The 13,238-nt window shown below is 41.8% G+C and overlaps 1 protein-coding gene and 1 long non-coding RNA gene across 3 annotated transcripts in view; one reads left to right on the top strand and one right to left on the bottom strand.

Annotated features, from left to right (window-relative positions):
• The window catches only part of MBP (myelin basic protein), a 78,651-nt gene extending 70,988 nt beyond the window's left edge, over window positions 1-7,663 (bottom strand). Inside the window, exon 1 of one of the 2 annotated variants that reach the window (XM_082235040.1) lies at window positions 7,592-7,663. In XM_082235040.1, the coding sequence (XP_082091166.1) occupies window positions 7,592-7,639 (48 nt within the window). In that variant the 5' untranslated portion in view covers window positions 7,640-7,663. The remainder of the gene's footprint in view (window positions 1-7,591) is intronic. The other variant, XM_082235039.1, reaches the window with a different exon arrangement.
• Window positions 7,664-9,830: 2,167 nt separating this feature from the next.
• Window positions 9,831-12,939, top strand: LOC309539706. Its single transcript, XR_014222971.1, has 2 exons — window positions 9,831-10,051; window positions 12,787-12,939. It is a non-coding gene; the product is annotated as an uncharacterized lncRNA (long non-coding RNA).
• Window positions 12,940-13,238: the final 299 nt, after the last annotated feature.

The raw sequence follows: 13,238 nt of genomic DNA, 5'->3' as shown, positions 1-13,238 counted from the left end.
TTCCTTCTGAAACCCATCTATTTCTGAAGGTGTCAAGTTTTTTGCCAAAACCTTAGTTTTTTGTTTGTTCAACTTGAATCCCGCCACCCGACCAAACTCAGAAATTAGTTCTAAAGCTCTTTTTGTGCTAGTTTCTGGCTCCTGTAATGTCAAAACCAAATCATCTGCAAAAGCCTTCAGTTTATATTGTTTTTCTCCGACCTGTATTCCTTCTACCTGCTGGTCCTTCCTAATCAAGTTCAGCAACACCTCCAGGACAGAAATAAATAAAAGGGGTGATAGGGGGCACCCCTGTCGTGTCCCTTTTTCAATTTTAAACTCCTCTGTCACCACATTATTTACTATCAATTTAGCTTTCTGTTCTGAATAAATTGCTTCGATACCATTTTGAAACGCCCCTCCCACTCCCATCCCTTCCAAATTTTTCTTCATAAATTTCCAAGATATATTGTCAAAGGCCTTCTCGGCATCTATGAAAATCAAGACTGCTTTCGTATTCAAATTTGTCTGTAATAACTCCAAAACATCAACAATATTCCTGGTGTTGTCAGACAAATGCCTACCAGGGAGAAAGCCTGCTTGGTCTTTATGAATTACTTCATTTAAAACTTTTTTCAGTCTGTTTGCCAAAATATCAGCAAAAATTTTGTAATCCACGTTTAGGAGTGAGATGGGACGGTAGTTCTTAAGTTGAGTCTTTTCGGATTCCAATTTTGGTATCAAAGTAATGAATGCCTCTTTCCACGATTCTGGTGCCCCCTTCCCTTCCATAATTTGGTTACATACCTCCATTAATGGCTGAACCAAATATTCTTTCAATGTCTTATAATATTTGGAGGTAAGTCCGTCTGGGCCTGGGGATTTGCCTAATTGCATGTTCTGAATGGCACTTTCAATTTCCTGTTGTGTTATTTTATAGTTCAGGGCTGTTTGTTTATCTTGTGTTAACTTTTGCAGGCCATAACTCTTTAGAAATTTGTTTATCTCAGTCTCTACTTGGGGTCCTTGAGTAAACAGTTTTTTAAAATATTTCTGGAAACACTTTCTAATTTCTTCTGGTTTCTGAATACATTCTCCTTCAACCTCCAGGTTGGTAACAAAGTTCAATTTTTGTCTCTTTTTCAGCTGCCATGCCAGCAGCTTCCCACATTTATTTGCCGATTCAAATGATCTTTGTTTCATCTGTTTGATTTTCCATTCAATTTCTTGATTTATCAATTTCGCATATTGTGCTTGATGGAATTTTATTTCTCTTAAAATTTCTTTTGATTTTGGGTTTAGTCTGAGCTTTTTCTCTCCGCCTCTTATCTTCTCCACAATCTTGTCCTTTTTACCATTCCAGAGTTTTTTCTTAATAGTGTTCTGTTGTATCAGGAACCCTCTCATAACAGCTTTGCTCGCGTCCCAGATTGTTTTCTTTTCCACCGAAGTATTCAAATTTATTTCAAAATAGTCTTTCAACGTTTTTTGGGCCTTCTTCACGATCTCCTGATCTCTAAACAAGTAGTCATTCATTCTCCATCTGAAGGATCCAGCTGGTGTAAGTCTCAGGTCTATTTTCAAGGCGTTATGGTCGGAGCAGGTTTTAGGGCAGATCTCTACTTTTTTTGTCTTAGGTGCCAGTCCTCTAGATGTCCAGATTTGGTCGATTCTTGTCCAAGATAGATGGGCCTCAGAAAAGAATGTTCCCTCTTTACCTAGAGGGTTCTTTGTCCTCCAAATATCAATCAAGTCCATATTGTCTGTAAGTTCAAAGAAAGTCTTCGGAAGTCTGCCATCTTTGGTCAAATTCTGATTTTGTGACTTATCCATGTATGTGGAGACAACCCCATTCATATCACCCATCAGGATGATATTAGTATAGTCAATGTAGTCCAACATTATCTCATGCAACTTCTTATAAAATTCCGATTTCCCGTCGTTTGGTGCATAGATTCCTACTATCAAAAATTTTTCTCCTTGTGATTGTATTTCGATCGCCAAAATTCTTCCTTGTTCATCTTTAAAGACCAACTTTGGTGCTAGGCTCTCCTTTGCATAAATCACTACTCCTCTTTTTTTAACCTTGTCTGATGAAATAAATTCTTGGCCTAGTCTCTTGTTAATTAACACTCTCCTGTGGAGCCTGGTCACGTGTGTTTCTTGGAGGCAAATGACGTCTAATTGTTCTTTTCTCAATATGTGAAAAATCTTTTTCCTTTTTTCGGGAGAATTTGCGCCATGAATGTTCCAACTAAGGAGCTGCAGAGACATCTCGGACTAGTTTATTGGCCTGTGGGGATGTCTCCTTTGTCGTTTTTGTCTGGAGGTGGAACCGGATTCAAACCAAACGAAGGAGGTGGCCAGGCTCCTGCTACTCCTTTCCGAAGGTCCTCCCCGTGATCGTTTAGGAACTTTTCTTGCTCCTCTGCTGTTCTGATTCTTACCTTCTTCCCTTTCAAGGTAAAAGATAGTCCTTGAGGAAATTCCCACCTGTAAGGGATTGTATTGTTTCTCAATAAGCTTGCCAGGTCTTTATATGTAGCTCTTAAATCCAGTAGCTGTTTTGGTATGTCTCTGAAGATTTCTGCCATCTTTCCCTGAATCACCAATGAATTTTTAAAGTGCAGGCCGAGTATGTTATCTTTTTCTTGCTTAGATCTCAAAATGATCAAGCAATCTCTTGGTTTGTCCTTCTTGGCCACTCTTCCTAATCTAAAAGCGGTGACAATTTTAAAGTCCTTCTCTTCTGCCAAGCCCCAGAACTTGGATATTTCTGTTGTCAAAAAGCCAATCAAGTCCTCTTTTTCTGATTCTGGGATGTTTCTAAGCCTGAGATTGCTTTCCCTGTTTTTCAGTTCTGCCAGGGACAGATACGCTTGCTGTTCAGTAACCTGTCTACTCAGTGGTCTTACTTCCCCTCTTAATTCCTCTATCCTCTTTTTATTTTTGTCTGCTTTTGTGTTTACTTCCTCGACTAACTTTCGATTTTCTGTTGTAGTCTTTTCAATGTTACCTATTGCCTGTGTATTTTTAGTGACTTGGTCTGTCAATTTATTAATTGAAGCTGTCACCTGGTCAAATTTAGCAGCTTGTTCATCAAATCTAGCTGCTTGTTCATCAGCTTTCTTATTCAATGTTGCCAGCTGGTCCAATATTTCTTTGGAGACAGGATCTAACCCTCCAGCAGCCATCTCCCCAAGAGCTGGCTGTATGGATTGTCCTTCTTGCAGACCTGTCACAATTGGGACAGATGATCTGCGTGGCTGCACAGGCAAAGTTGATTGCAAAAGTTCAGTTTGTTTTGCTTTCTTTCCAGCCCTTGTTTTTGCTGCACCACTCATTCCACAGCTGTCCATGTGTCAAGGTCAAATTGTAAATCCCATGGGAAAGACAATCCAAAAAAAAAAGTAAACATCCAGACATAAAAATTCCAAATCAAACAGCAGTTCTCAGAGACTAATAATTCTACAATCCAGCAGGGGGAGCTCCCCAGAAATTAGGGAGAAGGATAGAAAATTTCCACCATTAAGTTCCCACAGAAGAAATTAAATAAAATCCAGAACAGGGGGGAGCCCTCCACATTCAGTTTTAACTGCAGAGAATAAAAGTTCTTTACAAAGGTGCATGCAACAGTTCCTTTTTTACAGCTTACAAAGTAGCCCAATGTGACTTTATATTTTTATATACAGTTACCGCAGTCCGATGTCACTTGTATCCAGACAGACCGAGAGCAGGGTTTCATAACTTTGTAATCCACAGGAAGATAGAAAGAGGGATCACAGTCTTTGTCCACTTATAAAACTGTTATAACTTTTCTTTAGCTTTTAAACAGTCAAAACCGAATTTGCAGAGTAAATTCCAACTTCTTTTAAACTTCTTTCAACGCTTCCGCTTTAAAGAGTCTTTGCTCGATACTTTAAACAGAGCCGGAAGACTGACTTCCTTTTTAGCGTCTCCCGCTTTCAGCCAAAATTCGCCAAATTAGGTTCAAATAAAGCCTCAGATTTCTTACTCACGAGTAAGTTGTTTCAATTTAGTTGTTCAAAGAAGAAAGGTCAACACTGATCAGCAGCAGCCGCGCGGCTTCACTTCCGCGGAAAGAGCGATGGATTCACAGCACCGCTACCCCCTCCACGTTGCGAAACCCCTTACGGGGTCTCTTCTGCGTTTCCGAGGTCGCTTCTGGTGCCCGCCGAACCCCACGGCCACGGGCTCACTCTACCCGTGGTTTCTCTAAGTGGGTCGTCGCTGTGCCGCAGCGCACGACCCTTTTCCGCGGAGCCCCTCTTCAGCAACTGAAGAGGACCGCCATTGCTGAACGCGCCGCCTCCGGAAGTATATAATGTCACTTCTTACTTTTCTTACTGTTTAGGGAAGCTTTTTAATTTTTGACGGACTATTGTATTTTAATATTGTATTGGAAGCCGCCCAGAGTGGCTGGGGAAACCCAGCCAGATGGGCGGGGTATAAATAAATTATTATTATTATTATTATTATTATTATTATTATTATTATTATTATTACTACTACTACTACTATTACTACTACTATTTCTCTAATCTAAAAAGTGCCAAATAACAAAACTTTTCCTCACAAGGGAGTTGCTCAGGGTGGTTCACAGGATTAAAAAATAAACAAACATGCAGATGCACCATAGATTTGTGTCATGGCATTAGGATATCAGCCATTTTATTTCACATTGAATCGCATTTGCCATTTTACCGCTCATTCACTCAGTGAATGGTCTTTTTGGAGTTCTTCACAATCCGTTTTTTGTTTGTTTTAATGACCCTGAACAACTCAGTATCGCCAGAAAACGTGCTCACCTCCCAGCCCACCCCCAACTCTCGATCTTTTATGCACAAGCTTAAAAGCACATAGTGGGGTAATTACCTTCAGACAGAAATGGCAGGGGTGGGTGGGGAGGAATATAATTTGAAGAAAAAGAAGGTTATCAATAAGCCATGCTTTGGTTTCTGCAGGGCAGTTCACGCCGTTTTTTAAATTTACAGTATAATCAGTGTGGTGAGAGCCAGTGTGGTGTAGTGGTTAAGAGCAGTAGTCTCGTAATCTGGGAAACTGGGTTCGCGTCTCTGCTCCTCCACATGCAGCTGCTGGGTGACCTTGGGCCAGTCACACTTCTTTGAAGTCTCTCAGCCCCACTCACCTCACAGAGTGTTTGTTGTGGGGGAGGAAGGGAAAGGAGAATGTTAGCCGCTTTGAGACTCCTTAAAGGGAGTGAAAGGCGGGATATCAAATCCAAACTCTTCTTCTTCTTCATCAGCCTGGATACAAACTGAAGTCTGCTGAATGTGGGAAAACAAAGCTTCCACTCTCCCCATTACCTCTTCCGCCCTGAAGACCAAAGCCACAAGAACACTGCCACTTCCTGTCTTGCAAAAACATCTCTTTCAGCTCCTGCCTTAATTATTTTAAGAACAGTGATCGAATGCTGCCTGATAGAAAGTCACCAACAACAAAACACACAGTATCTTAAACATTTGTACTTCAGAAACAAGACAATTTGAAGAGCGCTTTGCAAAAAGCAAAGAGAAAGGGGGCAAAATTTATTTGTCAATATTCCCCCTCTTTAAGGTAATTGTACCCCTGCTCTTTGTGGTTTTAATAGACTTTCTAAGCCTGTTTCAAGCGTTCATGTAAAGAAAGGCTGAGAAGAAGCAGGTTGATGACACAAGAAGGGAATCATAAATGCAGCTGGGTTATTTTAAAGGAAGCTACAGTTCAGTTTGTCCATTGCTTCTTTCGTTGGCAGAGCTGGCTAATTAAGGGAAGGTGTTCAGCACACAGGTTTTATTCAAAACACCCACACTGGCTACATAATGCCTATACTGTATAGTACAAGGGAATTATTTTCCTGAGAAGAGCTGTTGACCCACAGTCGAAGGGGAGGGTGCACAACTGACAGTTGGCTGAGGCTGCATGGTTGTGAAATTGCATAGCTCTCTCTCTCTCTCTTTCTGTGCCACCCCATCCCTCCCCTCCCTCTCTCACACACACAAAATGGAAGAAGAAGCAATTCCCAGAGGGGTGGTCCATACAGCAGGAGTGGGCCCACAGTGTCCAGAGAGCTGGAAAATACTGCAGGCCATATGCAATTAATTTAAGGGTCTTTGGGCTGAAGTCACCCCAGTGCACCTTAACTTCACTAAACCACCTGCCCAAGTAATAATATGAGTATTTCAAATCATACAGCTGTAACAATTTCATATCCAACCCCCCCCCCCTTTGCAGGTCAGGATGATTTTACTTCTTTCTCACATATGGTGGCTGAAGGTGGATGCTCAGCACTTATTGCTAAGAACCTGCCAGAACCCTTTCGAGTGACGTGACAATGTGATTGCACCAAAGACAACAGATAGTAACTAAAAACACAGACAGACAGACAGACAGACAGATCTCTGCAGGCTGCAGCTAAGATAGGTGGGGTTGTTTGTGAAATCTCACTGGAAAGTTGTCCTGACTGCCACGTGCAGCTAAAAAGAAGGAGAAATCCTATGTCAAACTATTATTATTATCATTATCATTATCATCATTATTACCACCCTACCTATCTGGCTGAGTTTCCCCAACCACTCTGGGCAGCTTACAGTACTGTACATATAAAAACATAGTAAAAAAGCATAGTAGGTATGCCAGGAAAAGGTTCACAGAACGGTAAAGTTAATTGAACGAAGTCACGTTATATGTTAGAAGGAATTAATTCTGTGCCCCATCTACATGTTCAGCACTCTACTCTGGGTATTTCCTTCCCAATAAAGTATTACTTGATTCTGAAAATTGACTCTGGAAAAACACAAAAACCAATACATGCTGGTTAAGATGTGTTTTAGGATATGTTGAAACACTAGCAAAACCAGTCACTGGCTCATATTTCAAGGGAAATGGCAAGAGAGAAATGAAACAGTTAAAATGAAACCAGCACATCTGAATCACTTTATTTGCAAACCTAAATATCAATGGTACAGCCAGCAGCATCTAATCACCACACAGAACCTCCCCTTCTTCAGCAGCAAAATTATCCAAGGACTTTTGTAAAGCTCCAAATCAAATATGCCATTAATTCCTCCCTCCACGCCTTTTGCTGTTTTCCTTAGCAGGGATAAATAGGAGACTCTTCCAAGTTTCCCAAAAGAATGTATGTGCTTTGAGGGTGTGTGTGTGTGTGTGTGTGTGTGTGTGTGTGTGTCTATGTTGACTTCTATTGGGAAAAGAGCAAAGACAACAAAAATTAAAAAAACTCAGTTTTGAATCCTCAGTGGATGAACCATGTGGGGAGATCTTCTTATATATGAGACATAAAATCATGCAGCTTAGAGGTCAAATTAAAAAACAAAAACATACTTTATATTGAGCAACGTTCCTAAACGCTGATCCAAAGAACACTCTGAGTTTATAGCTGTTATATGAGACAAAGCCAAATCCTGTTGCTGCTCTGAAATGATGGGGACAAAACTGTACCTACCAAAATTTTCATCAACCATGAACTTGAGTAGCAATAAAAACTTCCAGGAAATGTAAGAAATTATCTCTAAATTATTTCAATTTGTTATCCAGTTAGCACTATGCTTGAAATCAGACTCTCTCTTACCTTTGCCTTCTCGGTACTCTGTTCCCGTTTTCCAACATGGTTCCCCATGGTGCTCCTCAAATTTCTTCCAGAACTACAGATAAAAACAGTGGGGAAAAAGTTACGTTATTCCAAAATCAGCCAGTCAACTATAGTCTCTTTAACTCTACGTACGCTAAGGAAGGGGTACCCCATGTGGTACCCTCCAGATGCTGCTGAACTCCAATTCCCATTAGTCTGAACGAGCATGGCCAAACGTCAGGGATGATGGGAGTTGTAGTCCAACAACATATGCAGAGCACCACATTGACTACTTCTGTATTACTGACCAGAGGGGCTGGGCCTACAATTTGTTTATGCCAGTTTTGTGGATATCCATGTCCTCCTTTTTGGGGTGATGCAACCTGTGATTCTGCAGAATGCTGTTGGAATCATACTCCCATCAGCCTCAGTCAGCATGACCAATGATCAGGCATGGTAGGGGCAATATCCAGACTACAGGGTTCACTGTGTGGCAGGTTTAGCCCAATGCATAGAAAGTTCTTGATTGTTTTAAGCTGTTGGCACACTGACTCACTCGGAAGCCTGATCCTAAACAGCTGTAGGAGTGAATTGTTATACATCAAATATTAAGCCTGTGCATGCTATCAAGCTACAAATTACCCGGAAGCATTAGTGAATTCTCCAAATCCAAGTCATCCTCAAAATCTGCCTGCTAAATGCTAGCGTGGTTGATTAATATAATTTACCCAGTAATAAGCCACAAACCACTTCTGGGAGTTGGCAGACAAGAAGAAATAAAAGATCAATCAACAACAGTTAACTCCCATTCTTTATAGTATACAGAAACACTATTAAAACATCAATATCTTGAAAGCAAGTTGGCTGTGCATGAAGAATCGTGCCGGCTCTGCTGACATTTAACTACTTCCAGTAAGATTTTTAAAGGCTGTGCTCCCCACAGTGACCAAAAAAGAATGCTGACTCTCTGAAGTGGAACAGAAACCAGAGAGAAGCCAGAGAAAAAAGTCAGTTGGCACGTCTTTCAGAGTGGGTGAGAGGGAAGCAGGGATAGAAAGGTATGCCACTTGGAAAGACAGGGAGAACAAAACAGGCTGCAAACACAATGCAAGCAGAACCCAATGTTTGTTCTTACAGTGGGAGAATCCACTGAAATCACATGAGTAAAATTGACATGATTCTTGTATTGCCAACTTCTTTCAGATTAGTGATATTTTAATAGCACTTCTGTATGCTATAAGAGTGGGAGTTAACCGCTCTTTATTGATCCTTATTTCATATTGTCTGCCAACTTCTAGAAGAGATTCCCCCCTCCACCAATTTGTGCAATTTGAGCAACAGCATTTAGGTTTTGCTACAGCTTAGTAGTTAACTGTGTGAGCCCAGAAGATTCTGGTTCACATCTCAGGTAACCAGTTGGCCTTCAACAAGCTAAACTACCTTAACCAGTATGATGCAGTGGTTAGAGTGTCATACCAGGACCTGGGAGATTAGGGTCTAATTCCCCCCTCAGTCATGAATCTTACTGGGTGACCATGGGCCAGTCATTGCCTCTCAGCCTAACCCACCTCAGAGGGTTGCTTGTAGGGATTAAATGAGGAAGGGGAGAACCACCTTGAGCTTACACCACCTTGAGCTCCTTGGAGAAAAAAGTAGGATGTACATTCAATTAAAAATAATATAAACCCACATTGATTTATATGATAATAATTATATTGGCCTTCCTTAATACTGCCTCTGGATTAATGGTTACTGAGATCATGTAAATCAGAGGTAGCTGAGATAGTGCACTTTAGATGCTGTAGGACTGCAAACACTCATCATTTCTGAACATTGGTTGGCCATTGTGGCTGGCTATTCCTAAGAAATGTACAGTGGTACCTCAGGTTAAGTACTTAATTCATTCTGGAGGTGCATTCTTAAACTGAAACTGTTCTTAACCTGAAGCACCACGTTAGCTAATGGGGCCTCCTGCTACCGCCGCGCCACCAGAGCATGATTTCTGTTCTCATCCTGAAGCAAAGTTCTTAACCCGAGGTAATATTTCTGGGTTAGCGGAGTCTGTAACCTGAAGCGTATGTAACCCGAGGTACCGCTGTATTCCACTTTATGACATTAACTGCAGAGGCGCTGTACATATGCTGTACATATGCTGGCGTGCTCTGGTCCATGGGGTCACAAAGAGTTGGACACGACTAATCGACTAATCGACTAAACAACAACAACAACATATGCCTGTTTTCCCCAACAGTTTTCAGAAGAAGAATGAGTGTTGCTGTACACAGGTATAAACAGAAGAGACGCGAAAGATATTTCTGAAGTATGTTCCCGCTTGGCCTGTTTGAAACCAGTTTGACCAGCCTGGACGTGCTCAGTTCATTGCACAAGACAGCCGTAGCCACAGGAATGGTGGCAGACCCTACCATGAAGCTAGCATGAAAGAAACATCTTTCCCAAAAAGTATTTATTAAACTTATTAATCGCTTGTCACCTGACAATATGTCACCATGTGTGTATGTGGTTGTGTGTGTGTGATATACAGTGGTACCTTGGTTCTCAAACGCCTTGGTACTCAAACAACTTGGAACCCAAACACTGCAAACCCGGAAGTAAGTGTTCCGGTTTGCGAACTTTTATTGGAAGCCGAACGTGCTCTACCAGGGAACACTGGTAGAGGAAGAGGAGTGGAGGGGGAGCGCACCGCCCCCGGCAGTGCGATCACAGCAGGGTGCCATCGCGACTGCTCCCCCGCCTGCGCTCAGCGCCATGCCCCTGCAGGCGCGCGCCCTGCCCCCAGGAAGCACGCCAGCCCTGCCCCCACCTGCTGTCTGTCCCCCGCTGCCAGAGCATGAAGCTCTGCCACTGCCTGGGAAGAAGCCCAACTGAACTCAGTGGAACTTACCTCTAAGTAAACATGCATAGGATTGCTACATAAATTGTCACCCTTCAGTTCCTTAGGATTTGGGAGTCAGAGTTTGTAAGAGAGTTAGATTTCAACAAGGAAGATTTGATTTCAAAGCCCCATTCAGCCATTAAGGAATGGAATAGACTTAGACAGGTCCCTCCAGTCTATTCTTATATTGCAGAATTATTGCAAGGATTGACAGGAGAACCCCATGTATGCCACTTCGAAGGAAAGCTCAGGTATAAACACAATTATTTAAGAAATAGCACTAAATTTACAAAATTAAAGGATGCTGTACTTTTACACAAAACACTAATTAATAGTAATTAATTAATTAGTACAGTGATGCCCACCCACTGTTAAACAGAACAAAATTATGATACAGAAAACTTCACAAAAGATTTTTTTAATGGAGAGATTTAACTACGTTGCACTGCAAAGGCAGAGGAAACCTTAGTGATTTATAGGCCATCCAGAAATGAAATGGAAGCCAACACAGATTACCCAAAACTGGAGCAATACACTCCACAAAGCAGGATCTGAAGCTTTTACACCAGTTGTAAAATCCCACTGAGACTACACTGCAGTAACCCAACTTGGGCCTAATTGTTGCTAATTTAACACGGCACTAATTAAAAGAAGTATTTCTGAAGCCATCCTTCACAATGTTGTTGTTGTTTAGTCGTTTAGTCGTGTCCGACTCTTCGTGACCCCATGGACCAGAGCACGCCAGGCACTTCTGTCCTCCACTGCCTCCCGCAGTTTGATCAAACTCATGCTAGTAGCTTCAAGAACACCATCCAACCATCTCGTCCTCTGTCGTCCCCTTCTCCTTGTGCCCTCCATCTTTCCCAACATCAGGGTCTTTTCCAGGGAGTCTTCTCTTCTGATGAGGTGGCCAAAGTATTGGAGCCTCAGCTTCACAATCTGTCCTTCCAGTGAGCACTCAGTGCTGATTTCCTTCAGAATGGAATACTAATGTTTAATCTGAAGAACTGATATAGTTTCTCCTCTCACTGTATCCAATTATTTTTGTTGTTCAGAAGATCTATGAAACTTGAAATTCATTGAGATTTTTGATGTACAAAAGGAAGTCCTTCTTTGTGAAGTGCATAGGTAACAATTTGCCGCCGTAGGGTGTGGCCACAGCCACCTAATCTTGAATGGTTGTTAGGGGAAAAAAATGTGGATGATAAGACCATTGATGGCTGCTAGTCATGATGGCTATATGCTACATTCAGGTTCAGAGATTATATGTGGGTGGGGCATTTTTAATGCATTTCCTCTTGGTTTAAATGTTTCCATGTGAGGTTATTGTTGTTTTTAATCTACTTGTTGCAAGTTGCTTTGGGTTGCCCTAGACATGATAAAATGACTAACATTTTTTTTTTTAAAAAAGAGTTTTTTGTGTATGCAGGGCCGTCTTACCCATATGTACTAGGGGTATGGGGCACCCAGGCACTGGGCTCTCAGGGGCACCAGGCCGAGAGTCCGGGGCCCGAGAGTTGAGTCGGGGAAGAGCCCGTCCATTGGTTAGAGCACTGCGGCAGGCTCTTCTGCTGCAGGTGGATCTGCGCCGCGAGTTTGGGGGCGACTGAGCCAGCGAGACGCTGAGGTGGCCGGCAGGCTCTGCCCTCCTGTGTGCCTGGGACAGGGCAATCTGGGGGTGGGGATCTTTGCACCCCAGCACCGCATATGCTTAAGACAGCCCTGTGTGTGTTTGATCCAGAAGCACTTTCTTAAGTGCTTAGTTTGCTCTTTATGGCTAAGGCCGCAATTCTATGTACCCTTAGCTGGAAGTCAGTCTCATGGGATTCAGTGGAACTCAAAGTCTCAGCAGACAAGTATAGGATTAGCACGGTACAATGCAATTCCAGCCTAGAACCATCCCCGTATTTGGGGATGCAAAGATGCGCTTTCATAATTGAATTTTTTTCATTCTTGTCTTGGAAAATATCCAGTCTTTAATTACTTGTTATAAACACTGTCCATTCATCAATTAGCCAAGTCTATCTTTATTAGTTACTCATCTATGAGCTGGTAGGCAATTAAAATGTTTTTTTAAAGATGTTTTCTCATAGTGCTATTACATGGCAGCATATGATATTTCTCATGGAATAATAATTACACGGAATGGTATTTTTTAATTGGCTTTTACAAAAGAAGAAGAAGAAGAAGAAGTGTCAGTAGAACTAACCACACGAGTTCCTGTTTGCCGCATTGCATGAAAACATTTAATTGCCTGGTGTCTATGCAAAGTCACACCTCCTTGGTGCACTTCCTTTTTCAGAGTGTGATTCAGACAAACCACTTCATTCCATCTGCCTGATGCTAAAATCATGTGGAACAAGATGTTTTGATGGAAGCCTTTGAAATACAAAATGTAGATCTTTCTCAAATGTGCATTTAACCTATGAATATATAAAGCCTCTGAGGAAAAGTGTGAAGAGTCTCCTGTATTAATTAAGCGAAGCTGAAAACTTATTTGGTTGTTGTTATGTAGCTGCGAATTTTTAGCCAGTGCTGTCAAAAGGACTGAAGTCTAATGATCAAATGACAAAGATAAAATAGGTGTCTAATATATAAAGTCCGCTGACACTTAATGGATTTAGTTTTAGCTCTAGAGAGCCTGTCCAAATAAAGAGGCCTTAAATGCTGCTGAAAGACAGAAGGCTACAGCTGGAAGGGGCTTCAATAGTTATTGAGCTGAATCCCAATCCATTGCAGGAAATCTGCTGCTAT

This window comes from Podarcis vaucheri (assembly GCF_965113315.1).
Source record: "Podarcis vaucheri genome assembly, chromosome: 8".
NCBI lineage: Eukaryota > Metazoa > Chordata > Lepidosauria > Squamata > Lacertidae > Podarcis > Podarcis vaucheri.
This window is presented reverse-complemented; position numbering and strand designations above follow the sequence as displayed.